At 38.8% G+C, this 15,725-nt stretch overlaps 1 protein-coding gene across 2 annotated transcripts in view; it reads right to left on the minus strand.

Annotated features, from left to right (window-relative positions):
- Positions 1-15,725, minus strand: part of nup214 (nucleoporin 214) — a 125,079-nt gene that overhangs the window by 99,687 nt on the left and 9,667 nt on the right. For both annotated transcript variants that reach the window (XM_063073643.1, XM_063073644.1), the window contains exons 3-10: positions 12,657-12,808; positions 10,139-10,331; positions 9,334-9,404; positions 7,776-7,839; positions 3,835-3,938; positions 1,571-1,677; positions 814-880; positions 205-331 (exon numbers count right to left, since the gene is read on the minus strand). In XM_063073643.1, the coding sequence (XP_062929713.1) occupies positions 205-331; positions 814-880; positions 1,571-1,677; positions 3,835-3,938; positions 7,776-7,839; positions 9,334-9,404; positions 10,139-10,331; positions 12,657-12,808 (885 nt within the window). The remainder of the gene's footprint in view (positions 1-204; positions 332-813; positions 881-1,570; positions 1,678-3,834; positions 3,939-7,775; positions 7,840-9,333; positions 9,405-10,138; positions 10,332-12,656; positions 12,809-15,725) is intronic.

The raw sequence follows: 15,725 nt of genomic DNA on the forward strand, positions 1-15,725 counted from the left end.
GAGTAACGCTGACCAAATTAGGGTGTGAGCAGAGGAAGGAAGTTTACTTTTACAGATGATTTTCTATTTCAGGTGCAAAGACCTTGCTATGAACAAGCTCTTAAATGGATCTACACCCTTGCCTCAATGATCAAGATGTTCTATCGCCCCTCTTCTGACAACTGAACATACCATTCAAACCTACAAACAATGCACAAAACTCACCAACTTTTACGGGAGTTTGACTGGTGATATCAATAGCAACTCCAACAGGCATGGTGTCATCACTGTTCTCGGTCACGGGAAGTTCTGCCCGAGCTGCATCTTCGAGGACCCAAACTTCCCAGTTGACCTGAACACAGAGGCTCACAGACTTAGAACTTGCAACACCGAAACAGGGTATTCAACAAGACCGTACCACCACTTGTACCCTACAAGAACTTCGATGTCATCTTAAACATATCCCACCAGCTTGTCATTCATTTCCTTTCATCTGACTTCTCCCTTCCATCTGCTTATGCAAATTATTTTAACTTCTACACAAAGCAAGTCCCACTAACTTCCTTTCACAGGCAAAGTGTTTTCAGAGATTTCAAAATCCCTACTTAAATTTGTATTTATTTTACATTGATATCCTGTCATTTTGTTCCAGCCCACAAATCATATTTTAAAAATCTACCCAATCAAAATCCTTCCAAATTTTAAATGTTTCATTCAACCTGCCTTTTTCTTTTAAGATTAAATGCTCAACCCACTCTCACTCCAGTACTTTCTCAATTATTACACAAATTAATGCCAATTATTTTTAAAAAAGCTTTTTAAAAGAACATTTACCTTGTCCTGTTGCCGAGCAATGACACTAACTTCAATGGATGCTGCTGACGCAGCAACGAGAAGTTCCCTGGGAAATAATAGAGTCAATTGCCTCTAATAGCCAGACTGCAACTTAAGCAGAATTTCCTCAGATTCTTGACATTAATGATATACATTAAATAGACATTTACCCTGCAAATAATCTTGACATTAATGATATACATTTAATAGACATTTACCCTGCAAATAATAAATCAACACATCAATGAACATTAATTTAGGTGAAGTTGATTAAAATGGCAAACGTATGGAAATGTATGCCAAACTTGCCGAATTTGTGAAAAAAGAAATAGCTCTTTTGGATCCTGATTGCAGAAATATCACCCTCAAAACATTTTCTATGTTTTAGCACAAATCACATTTAAAAATCGGAACTGGACTCAACCCACAAACATCTTTCTCAAAGGTCCAAGTATTATCCCTTTGGAATATACCAAGTTCTGCATTGAGCAAAGGAACTAAACCCATTCAGGACTGTTTCAGAGGTGCAATATATAGGTCCTTAAATCAAGAAAGGAGAGACATATTCACGACTTCTGAACATATTCAACAAGTGCCATAGATATGAAGATCAGTGACAGAACCAGCCTTTGCTATGATGTCAATAGACATAAGGTTCAATCCCCAAGTAGGATGAAACTTTATTGATAATTGGAACATGCTTGCTAGTTGACATGCTACTTAGTTAATGGATATGAAAATTATATCATTCACACACCAGCTTTCAATGTAGTGAAGATAGTAATGGTGCTGTCTCTCTGTTGTCACTCCAAAACACAGCTCATTAAAGTTCAAAAATTGGTCCTCTTTCTTCTCATCCTTTTTCTGGAAAAAAAAACTTCCTTATCGTAAAACTGTATGTACACAATTTTACTTTAAACTATGCAGGTGGCATAAAATGTCTGGACACAAGGACAGAAAACACTAATTTTCATTTTCATTAGTTACTTTATGATTATACCAAAGACATGCTTGGCAAATTCAAATAAAGAAAATATTGTAATAATGAAAGTCTCATTCAAGTTCAGCCATCTTGCATTGGATCTGATCAAAGTAATGTGTTCTCGTTCACAACTCTTGCTGTTGCTTTCATGGCCTGGTATGAAACACAAAAAGTAACAGATACAGACCAATCCATCAGAGGTAAAGCTCTCCCCACCGTTGAGCACATCTACAAGGAGTGCTGTACCAGGAAAGCAACATCCATCATTAAGGCGTCCCACCATCTAACCCAAGCTTTCTTCTCGCTGCTACCATCAGAAAGGAGGTACAAGAGCCTTAAGTCCCACACCTCCAGTTTCAGAACAGTTATTACCCCTCAACCATCAGGCTCCTGAACCAGTGGATAACTTCACTCACACCAACACTGAACTGATTGCACAACTGATAGACTCACTTTCAAGGACTCTCCAACTCATGCTCTCGATATTACTTATTTATTACCATTATTTTGCTTTTATATATATGCACAATTTGTTGTCTATTGCACATTGGTTGTTTGTCCGTCTTTGTGTGCAGTTTTTCAATGATTCTGTGTTTCTTTGTATTTACTGTGAATGCCCATGAGAAAATGAAACTCAAGGCAATATATGGTGACAAAAATTTACCTTGATAACAAATTTACTTTGAACTTTGGATTCTCACTATTGCTGCAAATCCAGCCTGTTTTTCACTTCGCAAAGATATAGTCTAGAATTCGTCAATTTCCCTCTGGTTAAAGAGCAAAAATGTATTTCACGCCCTTGGAACTTCACTCCACTGGGTGCAGGTAACCTTGGTGCTTCAGTGTAGTTGATGTAAATTAAACAGTTTCAATGTCTGAAGATTAGCTCCGATGCACCAGAAGCTTGTTGGAGATAAGATACAACATTGCAGCAAGAAAGATCAAGAAAGTTTGAGGAACGATGCAGCTTTGATTGATGTATTCAATCAATGCCAATTTGCATGTTACTGAGGAAGAAACCCAAGAAATTATCAATCATTTAATCTGAATCCATATTTCTCCCCCCTCCCAGAATCTCCTCCTTCCACAGCACTGGATCCTTCTGCTCCTACTCCCAAGTTTAACTCCAGCCCAAAGGACCTTCAAACCCAGACACCCAGCATGCAACAAGGCTGAGACAACAATGTCAAATGTCCTATTTGCATAAATTTCCATTATTATTATACTCCTCTGCATTCACCAACTTAAGTGGTCCACTACATTAGATGGATGGTCAGTTTGCTTAGCCTCCTTGCAGGGTCTGCTCTTATTCACCAGAGGTCACAAATATTTAACAAGTGCATGGGAAGATGTTCTCCCGATGATACCTGTTTAATCCCTCGTCCTTGTCTCACTTGGAGTGTCACCACCTTGAGTGAGCAATCCTGCAGGTTATAATACAAGGCATAGAATCTCGCGAATCTCGCTCGTGAAACAAATCTCAAGCAGCAGCTTATCAATTCGAAACCCAAGTTCTTTGAGCTTGCTCACATGTTATCTTCACCTCCAGAGTTGCAATATATCACTGCCCTGCCATGCCCATCATCACAGAATTACTTAATGGATTTGTGTATTTATTTCAATATTAAGCTGCTCATCTGCCTTGTCCAGGCCCACTTTCTTACTCAACTATATACTCTGTAGGCCCGGCACTCGGGTCAACAAAGCAGACCACACAAATATTGGATAAACCTTCCACACTTCTTCGGCATGGATTTTTTTTCATTCAGTTGAGATAGAAAGGACACCAAACTTAAGTCTTATCTGAAAAAGAGCATCTCTTATGCATTGCATAAGTCAAGTGTCACTTTGGAATACGGTCTTAATTTTCAGGACTGGGATAGCTGGAGGATAGTACCAGCAACAAACTACATTCATTTCGAGAGTGCCCTGAACTTAGTAAAAGCTTATGACATTTTTATGTTAGAAAAATAGATGACTTTCAAAAATACAGAGCCTGGCTGGAAGGAGACCAAATATTCCTATAAAAAAACACCTACCGCTAAGGAAATAATCACAAGTTCAGGAGGGTTTTCCAAGGATCCATCTGCAGCTACAAACACTACAGTGAAGACATATGTACTGATCCAGTGTATATCCAAAACTGCAAAAGGAAATGTAACAGATTTATAAATAAGTAACTTTTAAATAGTAGAACAGATGTTAATAGCAAAAAATTGAAATCACACCAATGAGCTAACACCTTAAAGGTGTATGTGCCATTTAATTTGAAATGGGGTTGCAAAATCTTACATCCTGAGTGTGATTTTCAGGCTAGAGTAGATCATATGCTAAAATGATTTCTAGAACATTTTGACGCATAATGTGCTAATGCTCCACCACGACTGAGCTTTTGAACCAGCTCCATCTTGCATTGAATAGTTATTTAAAAAGATGTGCAAAAATAAATTCTACATATATGTGAGATCCAAGCATACTAAGGGCCTCAAATACTGAAACAGTTGAACTACAGAGTTAAAATTAAATCTGTGGTTTTCTGATCTGATCTAACCCAGGCCAATGCCACAAGTTCTGCTGAGTACATCTTCATGATAGATGTCATCTTCAAATCTATTGATCAATTACTGAAATCCCTGTGGCATGAAATCAATTAGTTCTAGCTGTTCAATCCTACCAGTGGCCAACTATATGGATTAAAATAAATTTGACAAGTTTTTAATTTGCACTTGTCCAATTCCATAAATAAACACAAACAATGAAACACTGATATGTGACTTTGCAATCTGTACTGCTAAATCACCAGCCACAAATACAGCTACATTCTCACATCAGAACAATCATAGACAGACACAGCAGAGCACAGGAGCAGGTTATTTGGCTCATAATGTTGTGCCCAACCAGCCTATAAAGCAAATCAAAAGCACCCAAAGATTAATCCCTCATACCTACACAATGTCCATATCCCTCCATCTTCCTTACATCCACATGCCCATCCAAACGTCTCTCAAAAGCCTCCAACATATTTGCTTATACCACCATACCAGGCAGCGCATTCCAGGCATTCACGACTCGGGAGTAAAAAACTTACCCCTCATATCCTCCTTGAATCTTCTCCCTCTCTCCTCCAATGCATGCCCTCTGATATTAGACATTTCAACTCTGGTAAACAGATACTCACTGTACACTCCGTCTATGCCTCTCAATCTTATAAACCTCTATCAGATCTCACCTCAGCCTCTGGTGCTCCGGAGAAATCAACCCAAGTTTATCCAGCCTCTCAAGAAAGCACATGCCCTCTAAACCAGGCAGCATCCCGATAAACTTCTTCTGCACCCTCTCCAATGCCTCAACATCCTTCCTATAGTGGGGTGGCCAGAACTGTATGAAATACTCCAGATGTGGCCTAACCAGTTTTATAAAGTTGCAACATAACCTCCTGACTTTTGCACTCAATGCTTTGTCTAATAAAAGCAAGCATTCCACAAGTCATCTTAACCACCCCATTGACCTGTCCTGCTGAAGGATCTCAGCCCGAAACGTCCACTATACTTTTTTCCCATAGTTGCTGCCTGGCCTGCTGAGTTCCTCCAGCAGCTTGCGTGTGTTGCTTGGATTTCTAGCATCTGCAGATTTTCTCTTATTTGTTCCTGTATAGCCAGTTTCAAGGAGCTATGACCTTGGATCCCAAGATCTCTCTGCCCAGCAACACCGTTGAGGATCTTGTAATTAACAGTGTACTGTCTCCTTGCATTTGCCCTACCAAGGTGCAACACCTCACATTTAACTGGGCTAAACTCTCTGCCCACATCTGCTATTGATCTATATTGTGCTGCATTATTTGCCAGTCTTCTGCACTATCCACAACTCCACCAATCTAGGTACCATCCACAAACTTACTAGCCCACCCATCCACATTTTCATCCAGGTCATTTATATACATCACAAACAGCAGAGGTCCCAATATAGATCCCTGAGGAACACCATAAATTACAGACCTCCAGCTCAAATAATCCCCTTCAACCAATACCCTCTGTCTTCTACGCACTCCAAACAACCAATTCATCACGGACCACATGCATCTCAATCTTCTGGATTAGTCTCCCATGAGGGACTTTGTCAAATACCTTAACACTCGGTAGCAGATCAAACATTTCCTCGCCCTTGCCCTCTAAATGTGCTAACGTATGTATACACTCAGCACTGATTTCCCGGTCCTCTATGTCCTTTTCCTTGGTAAATACTGAAGCAAAGTTCTCATTAAGTAACACACACAAAATGTTGGAGGAACTCAGCAGGCCCACCAGCATCTATATTATAGAACCTGCCTGGCCTGCTGAGTTCCCCCAGCACTTTGTACATGTTGTTTTGATTTCCAGCAACTGCAGATTTTCTCGTTTGAGATTTGACTATTCATTAACTATCTCACTCACATTCTCCCGCATCCGAGCAAGTGCTTTTTCCTTGAGTGATCCCACCTTCTCCCTAGTTATCCTTTTGCACTTGATGTTTGGAATGCCTTGGGATTCACTTTAGTCCTATTTGCCAAGGACTTTCCATGATACCTCCTGGTTTTCCTAATTCCCTTCTTTAGTTCTTTCCTGGCTTCTTTGTACTCATGTGCTTCATTTGATCCTAACTTCCGAAGCCTTATATACATTTCCCTTTTCTCCTTGACTAAATTCATCACCTCTCTGGACATCATCTTTACAATTCTTTGGCAGCACCATTCAATTTGTCCTAAGCATATACTGTACATGTTAAATTGTACACAGATTACATTCATGAAGCTGACAAATAAACAAAGGAGAGAAAATAGGGAGTATGAAATTGAGGAGAGGTTACGTCATTTAACAGCATTAATTATATAGCCTCATATTATTGCTTCATCATATCAAATTAAATACTTATTTAGAAGTACAGCATGATAACAGGCCCTTCCAGCCCAACAAGCCCTCACTGCCCACCTACACCCATGTGACCAATTAACCTATTCACCCGTAAGTACTGAAATGCGAGGGGAAGCTGGGGCATCTGGAGGAAACCTGTGCGGTCACAGAGAAAACATACAGACGCCTTACAGATAGTGGCGGGAATTGGACCTGGGTCACTGTAATAGTATTACCCTACATAATACACTACTGTGCTACCCCAATAATTGAATCTCAGTCCAAAGTTAAAGTTTAAATTTAAAGTGAGAGAAGCAATGGCGTGACAGTGTAGTTGGCCAACATGAGGACAAACTAGTAAATGTTGTTATTAATGATAGAATTGATCTAACTAAATGGCCTGATACTCAGGAATTCAATAGTTAAAGCTCAGTTGCATGTGTATACAAAATTGCTGTATTACCATACTGAAGTATGCAAGTATTAATAAAATTTGATCCAGTAAGAAAATATTACCTTCAATGAACAGCCAACAACTAAATGAATGACAAAACAGATTCAAAGGACTGAAAGATCTCTATTCACAAAGTCACAGCAGGGGAAATTGCTGATAGTTTCAATAAATCAGATGCTCAAAATCAGAAGTCCACAATGATTTAAAAATAAAATGAGACAGAACCAATTAACAAATTTTTGCCAGTAGAGGTCCCCACAGTCTGTACAACATCATTAAAGTATTTTACCATTGTATGTAATAAAGTCAGTAAGAGTAACACATTTTGGAATGAAGAGCAACTAGAGGAGAAATTAAATAAAAGACCTCATTTTGAAGGGAGTAAAAAGGTGCGCTCTGCAGGTCTACCAACAGAAGGAATAGTTTCAAGATAACTCAACAGAATTTGGAAATGTGAGCACAAATCTTTCTACTCAGTGGCTGATGGCATATAATTCTTGAAAGAGTGATGGAAACTATTCCTAAAGAGACAATTTTAAATACTTGAGAAGAAAAACAATGCAGATCTACAGAAAGAAAAAAGCGAGCTCTCAGAGACCCAGCATAACAAATAAAACAACTATGATTCTGTACATCGCACCTTTAACTGGGTTATCTGAACTGTAGAAGTGTGGGCAAGGGATAACCTTCTTTTCTTGCAATGTCTACAAAGAAAATAAAAACTGTTAATTACTATCATGTTGCAAGTACAAAAACAGCAAACCAGCCTTTCTTTTGGAAGATATCACTAATAGGAAAAAAAATTAGGAAGAACCAGATCAGATTATTTGTTCCTTTCAAAAGGTCCCACAAAATATTGGCATGCAAATTTTAAGTATATGGTATTGAGAACAAGCTATGGATATGGATAAAGAACTGCTTGGTTGACAGGAATCAAGAGGTTCACATATCTATTAAATTTCATAAATTGAAAAACAACTGAAACCATCAAAATAAAATTAAACTCTTGCAGGAAGCTATTTTATTCACAGCTTCATATCACTTTATAATCACACTCTCTACGCCTCTCCTTTCTGCAATCATTTTGGAAGAATTAACCCAAGGAATCAATAAGAGAATGCAGAAGCAATAAGCACATCAAACCTATTCTGCTAGTTTAACATCTACCATGTTGGCTCCTCATCTCCTAACACCCTCACATGACAAAAGGTTACAACTGGTGTTTTGAATTTTTCCAAGGATATATGGTCTCAAAACATTTTCTAAAGAATAAGATATTATATTTATGCTAAAATTACTCTATTTAAAGGCATTGATGGATACATGGTCTCAAAACACTTTCTAAGGAATAAGGTATTAGACTTATGCTAAAATGACTCTACTCAAAGGCACTGATGGCATCAACCCCGAAGACAACAGCTCCAATCCTAAAGTGATACCCCACAAGCTTTGCACTCCTCTAGCCCTGCCTTCAATACTATAATTCCAAGCAAACACAAATCCAAGTTCCTTGAAACTGGACTCAACGCCTCCCTTTGCAACTAGATCCTGGATCCTTGACTTCCCAACAACAGAATCGCAATTAATAAGGATAGGTCTACACCTCCACAATGATTATCCTCAACACTGGTGTTCCACCCTATTCTACTCCTTAAAACTCTCACGATGTGTGGCCACTTTATTCCGCACTCTGTTTTACCTTCTATTGCCTCAATGCACTGTTGTAATGCGAGACAAGTTTTTTTCACTGCTCAACTTTAAGCAAGAATAGTGTATTAGTTTGGACCTTTCACAATGTGATTTTGCCTACTATTCTCAACTGAAACACACACACACATATATATATAGTATATCTCTCTCTCTCTCTATATATATATATATACACACACACACACACATACATATACATATATGTAGAGAGAGAGAGAGAGAGAGCGAGAGAGAGAGAGAGAATTGTTAATAGCCCAAAGGAGTTCAGAGAATTAAGTCTAAATCGCACGGATATTCCTTAAAAAAAGGAATTAAAAAGGGTACAGTACAAAATTCCAAAAAACTTAGGGCATAAGCAACTGATAATAAAGATAACAAATAACAGACAAGGAGGAGAGTTAAGGCTTCAAGGGACTGAGAGAGGTTGCAGAGACTTAGGGAGAAGAGTAAAAACTCACTAGAAGATATGAGTAAGCAGACCCACTTACCGGTGAATATTGAACTACTGTTCCATCTCGCTTGCCAGCAGCCAACTGCTTCCCTTTTGGACTCCAGCATACTAGAGAATGGAGATGGAGGAGGGGCAAGATTGGGGTGGGAAGTGTGAGAGAGAGCAAAGTGGAGGGGCAAGGACAGAGACAATATATTAAACTTCGAACAATGGATTACAATCTCAGCCTAATCACTTTACATTTTACAACAGCACACTCCTATAACAGGTTGTTAAGATGGGGCTTCATGTCCAAGATTACTCATGTGGCCAATAATTTAAAGTGGTGGTTGAACTAAATTAGTTTTGCTTCACTCAATTTGTACATTTTCAAGGAATTTGAGTTGAACTTAGCAAGAAATGCACACATATAGTTGCACTTTAAATTATTTTCAAAATATTCAAGATTATGAAGATTGATCACAAATGCATTACAAAATCTAGTGAAGCAACGAGTAAGAACACTATGACAGTTTAACGCTTACACTTTATAATGTAAGTGCTCTAGGAAAATTCTGAAATCATATTATTAACCCACTACATCAAGGTGTGTACTGCCTATTAAAGAGAGCCAAGTAAGGTATAACGCTGGCCAGTGGTGCAGTGGCATCAGCATCGGACTCCAAAGCAAATGGCCCCGGGATTGAATCTGGCCAGTCTCTTGCACACTTTCCATCCATGCTGGGGAGAGTGCCGAATGAGCAACTCAGCCTTGATAAAAACAGACAAATGCTAAGGAAATGGCAAAAAATGCTGCCCAGGGCAAAAAAGGAACAAGTCACATATAGATAAGCAATACCTACATGAAGTGATGCCAGCTGTGGCTGGAAGGCTGGCATGTTGTTTAATAACATCAGTAACCTCCAATATTGTTACGCTTCCATCTGACATGCAGATTGCCAGGATGGAAGTTACCGTGGGGTTCCATTTTAAATCCAACACTGTACAGTTTTTTCCTGGCTTGTAGTGCAAAAATGGTCGTTTCTGAGATTTCTCCTACAATAAAAACAGAACTGCTGTTATTGCATAACAACACACACACAAAAGGCACTTGACAGTGGTACAATCAGACAGTTTACAGGGAGCTAGGTATGAAGATCTTTAAACACCTGACCCAAAATTTGACCAGAAAGGTTTTAAGGACTAACACAAATCTGGAAGTTACTACTCGGTAGTTGATGGAATTGGCAAGGGTTTTTGAACAGGCATTTGGGTCAGCCTTAAAATAAGTTGTAGAGTTTTGGAGTAAAGGAATAACTAAACTTGGAGCTGGCGATGGTCTAACTAGCCTCCTCCTGTAGCATCCAAATTCTGATCTCATAAGATAACAGGAAAACTTGAGATAGTGGCCAGTGTTCATAGTGTTGAAGCAATAAAGAAATATTGAAGAGCAAGGGTACAGAAAAATTAGAACACACTGATCTCAAACGACTGCAGTGCTGGAGAAAACGATGGAGAAGAATCACCATATAAGGGGAGAATGAAAATCTGGCTAGGTGGTGTAACAATAACATTTTCTCAGTGTCAGCAAGACCAAGGAACTGATTACTGACTTCAAGAGGAAGAAACCAGAGGTCTATGAGCCAGTCCTCACTGGAGAATCAGAGGTGGAGAGAGTCAGCAACTTTAAATTTCTCAGTGTTATCATTTCAGAGGACCTGTCCCGGGCCCAGTACAGTAACTGCAATTATGAAGAAAACACAGCAGTGTCTATACTTCCTTAGGAGTTTGCGAAAATTTAGCATGACAACTAAAACTTCGACAAACTTCTATAGGTGTGTGGTGGAGAGTGTATTGACTTGCTGCATCACAGCCTCATATGGAAACACCTAAGCTCTTGAAAGGAAAATCCTACAAAAAGTAGTGTTTATGGCCCAATTCATCTCCCCACCATTGATCACATCTCCAAAGAGCACTGTCGCAGAAAAGCAGCATCCATCATCAGGGACCCCCACCACCCGGGTCATGCTCTCTTCTCTCTGTTGCCATCCTAAAGAAGGTAGAGGAGCCTCAGGACTTAAACCAGGTTCAGTAACAGTCATTACTCCTCAACCATCAGGCTCTTGAACCAGAGGGGATAACTTCGCTCACCCCCATCATTGAACTGCTCCCACAATTTATGGACTCTTCATCTCATGTTCTCGATATTTATTGCTTATTTACTTATCATTTATTTCTTTTTGTATTTGCATAGTCTGTTGTCTTTTGCACAACGTCCAGTTGGTGCAGTTTTTCGTTGATTCTATTATGGTTATTATTCTATAATGGATTTATTGAGTACGCCTACAAGAAAATGAATTTCAGGGTTGTACATGGCGACATATATGTACTTGATAATAAATTTACTTTGAACTTTTGAGTTAGAAATGGCAAGGCCATGGGGCTCTGAGCACATGGACTTTAAAAAATTTGAATATCAACCATCAAAGTAGTACAACTGAGATAAAACAACATATTAATATACACATATTATAAAAAGACATTCAAATTAACTGGCTTATTCAGAATGTAAGCTCAATATAAATTTCTTTTATAGATGATCAAACTATTTACCCCTTCACTAATTTGGTTTTCATTTCTTTTACAATCTAACATAAGGAGGAAAGGAACAGAAGAGCATGGGAAAGGGGTTAGAATTTCCATTTTTATGCCATGGACCAATACCGTGTGGGAGCCCTTGAGTTCAATGAAGAAGGACAAGAGCACATGTTGCACAAATACTGAAGATGATCATTTGAGCACTCTGTTCTTGAGCGGCAAATTTTAAATAATTCTTCAGACCCAATGACCCTTCTAACTTTTAAATATAAATATAGCTTGTACTCACTCTCTATCCCACCCCAGAGAGTGAATACAAGGAAGCTGATAAGACAACTTCTTCATCCATGTAATACTTTAGTATAACCACTTCAGAAGCCAATTAAAGAACAAGGTTGGTGCAAGATTAGAATTATTTCTGGAGAGGCAGTGGTTTCCTTCTCTAAAATACACACATAAACCAGTTACAGACAAGCCGACAGTTTCATAATCACACTTAAAATAAAAAGCTGTTACCAGCTATCTTTTTCCAATATGACAAACTGATGAGATTTTTTATTTTTGCCCCATTGTTTCACATGGGTGGAACAGAGTGTAACAGCTAAGAGCCAGCGTAGAAACAATGGCCTACTTCTCTGTTCTACAACATCCTAACCAATGAAAGCAAACACAATGCAATGTGTGGAACATATGAATGAAAATGTGATGGATTACATTTACTGGTATTAGATGAAGGAAAGTGTGCGATGACGGCATGTTCACATGAAGAAAACCAGCACCCACCTTGTTTAGCAACGTTCGAACGTCAAAGAAACAAATGACCAGTCCATGCTCTTCTGACACCATGGCAACAGAAAGGGTGAATTCGTCACAACTGAGAGCAATATGGTGCACAGGGAACTTCAAACTAACTGTCATAAAAGGTGCATCTTCAACTGGAACACAAAAAGAGATAACCTGTTCAATGACTTAGCCATATATAGACAAAATTACAGCTTCAAGATACAGAAACAATATAGCATAGCATCAGGGTCATCTTTTATCTAAGAAGCTGATAGCCTTGGAGAAACAGAAATTCCATTAACTTGCTCCTCTTAAAGAAAAAGGTGAGTGAGAGATCTCAATGCTTCATTGTGGGCGTAAGCAGACTTATGATGGCAATTCCTTTCCCCTCTATATCTCATATATCCTGGCCTCATAAGCACTGTCACTCAGACTCAGCAAAACTGCCTGACAGCCTAATAACCCAAATTGTTGCCAATTTGTTCTGAGACAATGCAATCTCAAGCCCAGTGAGAGATTTTTTTTTTTTAAATAGCCAAGTGAAAACTTGTGTATAAAATTAAGAGGCTAAGAGAGGTTGAATAGTAATAACCAATTTCTCTCAGCATAGATATCATGAAGTAATGGGTTTAGACCTAAAGAAAGAAGATGAAAGGAGTGTTGAGGAAAAGAAATTCAGCCAACATTAGTGAGAGACTGGATGTCACCACCTGAAAGTTCAATGCAGACAGAAAGCCTCATCATATTTAAAATGTTATGCAGTGGATTCAATGTCACCCACTAGACTAGGGATCAAGAGCTCAAAAGTGGAATTAGTCTCAATATTTCTATTATGTTTCATATGAAAACAATGGGGCAAACAGCTTCCCTCCACACTACGTTTCAAAACTCAATATGAGAACAGGTGTAATTTGGTTCTTTATCTCCATTTTGCTCTCACTTCATCTCAATAACCACCTTGTTTCTATGTACTGTGTTATTCTAGTTCAACAAAAATCTTGGTCTTTTGAAATGGCTTCACTCTAATTTTAAGACAAATGTCTTAAATTTCAATTGGATACTGGAGGCGATTTTCTGTATGAGTCTCTATCATATTAAACATAATTTCCTCTAATAACGAATACAACCTTCTAAACCCGAAAACCAATCTAGTCAAACTGCACAACATCTGTCCAAGGAAAACACTCTTCCTGAGAAGCTTCACAAAAACAATATAACTTCTGTGGTTCTAACTAATGCTCTACAAGGGGTGATTGATAAGTTTGTGGCCTAAGGTAGAAGGAGTCAATTTTTAAAACCCTAGCATATTTATTTTTCAACATAGTCCCCTCCTACATTTACACACTTAGTCCAGTGGTCGTGGAGCACACGGATCTTGGACCTCCAGAAAGTGTCCACAGCAGGGGTGTTTGATAAGTTTGTGGTCTAAGTTAGAAGGAGATGAGTTATACGGCTCTCGTTACATGCACATGCAAGTCAACTCTTTGAGTGATTATGCAGAAAGTTTGAAGTTAATAACTCATCAGTTAATAACTCATCAGGGGTGATTGATAAGTTTGTGGCCTAGGGTAGACGGAGATGAGTTATTAACTTCAAACTTTCTGCATAATTACTCAGAGTTAAACTGCATGCGCATGTAACGAGAGCTGTATAACTCATCTCCTTAGGCCACGAACTTATCAATCACCCCTGCTGTGGACACTTTCTGGAGGTCCAAGATCCATATGCTCCACGACCGCTGGACTAAGTGTGTAAACGTACGAGGGGACTAGGTTGAAAAATAAATGTGCTAGGTTTTCTAAAATTGACTCCTTCTACTTTAGGCCACAAACTTATCAATCACCCCCTGTATGCAACTTCTTCACTTTTGAATTCCAAACACAAGCCACCCCACTGTCCCCAACAACTCTTGAGATGAGCATGATGTCCTAAAAGCCACTTTATTTATGAACTAGACACAGAAAATGAGTAATTTGCACCAAATCTAATTTTGTTACTCCACATTTCCCATTAAGAGGGAAATCTAATTTCTTTGTCAGACCCAAAATGAATGAAAACACACTTTCTTTCCCTCAATGATTCCATTTGAGTACAGATGGATTAAGAGAGTGGACAGATATTTTCTGATCCTATCTACACAACTACTATTTTCCCAAAAATGGCAAGCGAAGACTTCAACTTCTTCATACAAATAAATTGAATTAAAGTAATTCACTGAGAATACAGCTCATCTGATTGTAATCTCACCTATGCATTCCCATCTACACTCAGTTACCACTTTATTAAGTACACATGCTCGCTAATGCAAATATCCAATCAGCCAATCATTTGAAGCAACTTAATGCATAAAACCATGCAGACATGGTCAAGAGGTTCGGTTGTTGTTCAGACCTAACATCAGAATGGGGATAAATGGGATCCAAGTGACTTTGAACATGGAATGATTATTGGTACCAGGCAGGGTAGTTTGAGTATCAGAAACTGCCGATCCCCTGGGACTTTCATGCACAAGTCTCTAAAGTTTAAAGAGAATGGTGTGAAAAACAAAAAAATATCAGTGAGCAGCAATTCTCAAGGTGAAAATGCCTTGTTGATTAGAGAGGTCAGATGGGCTCAAACTGAAAGGAAGGCAACAGTAACTCAAATAACCACGCGTTGTAACAGTGGTGTGCCGAAGAGCATGAACATACACTCACTGCCCACTTTGTTAGGTAGAGGAGGTACCCAATAAGGTGACCTGAATGTATCTGCCTCAAACTTTACATTAGAGGGAATGTGCTACAAGAAAATGTTGAACAAACAATGGTTGCTTTCTCTGAAGCAATCGACACTGAGGGGAGACCTGAATGAAGTTTACAAAATTATGATAGACGGCTATCTTTTCACCAGGGTTGAAATGTCTAATACTAGAGGCATGTATTTAAGGCAAAACAGGGAAAGTTCAAAAGAGATGTCTAGGGCTTTTTCATATATACGTACGCAGCATGGTTAGGTGTTTGGAAAGCACTGCCAAGAGTAGTGCTGGAGGCAGATGCAATTAAAGCATTTTAAATGCTCTTACATTGGCAC

This window comes from Mobula hypostoma, chromosome 21 (assembly GCF_963921235.1).
Source record: "Mobula hypostoma chromosome 21, sMobHyp1.1, whole genome shotgun sequence".
In the NCBI taxonomy this organism is placed as follows: domain Eukaryota; kingdom Metazoa; phylum Chordata; class Chondrichthyes; order Myliobatiformes; family Myliobatidae; genus Mobula; species Mobula hypostoma.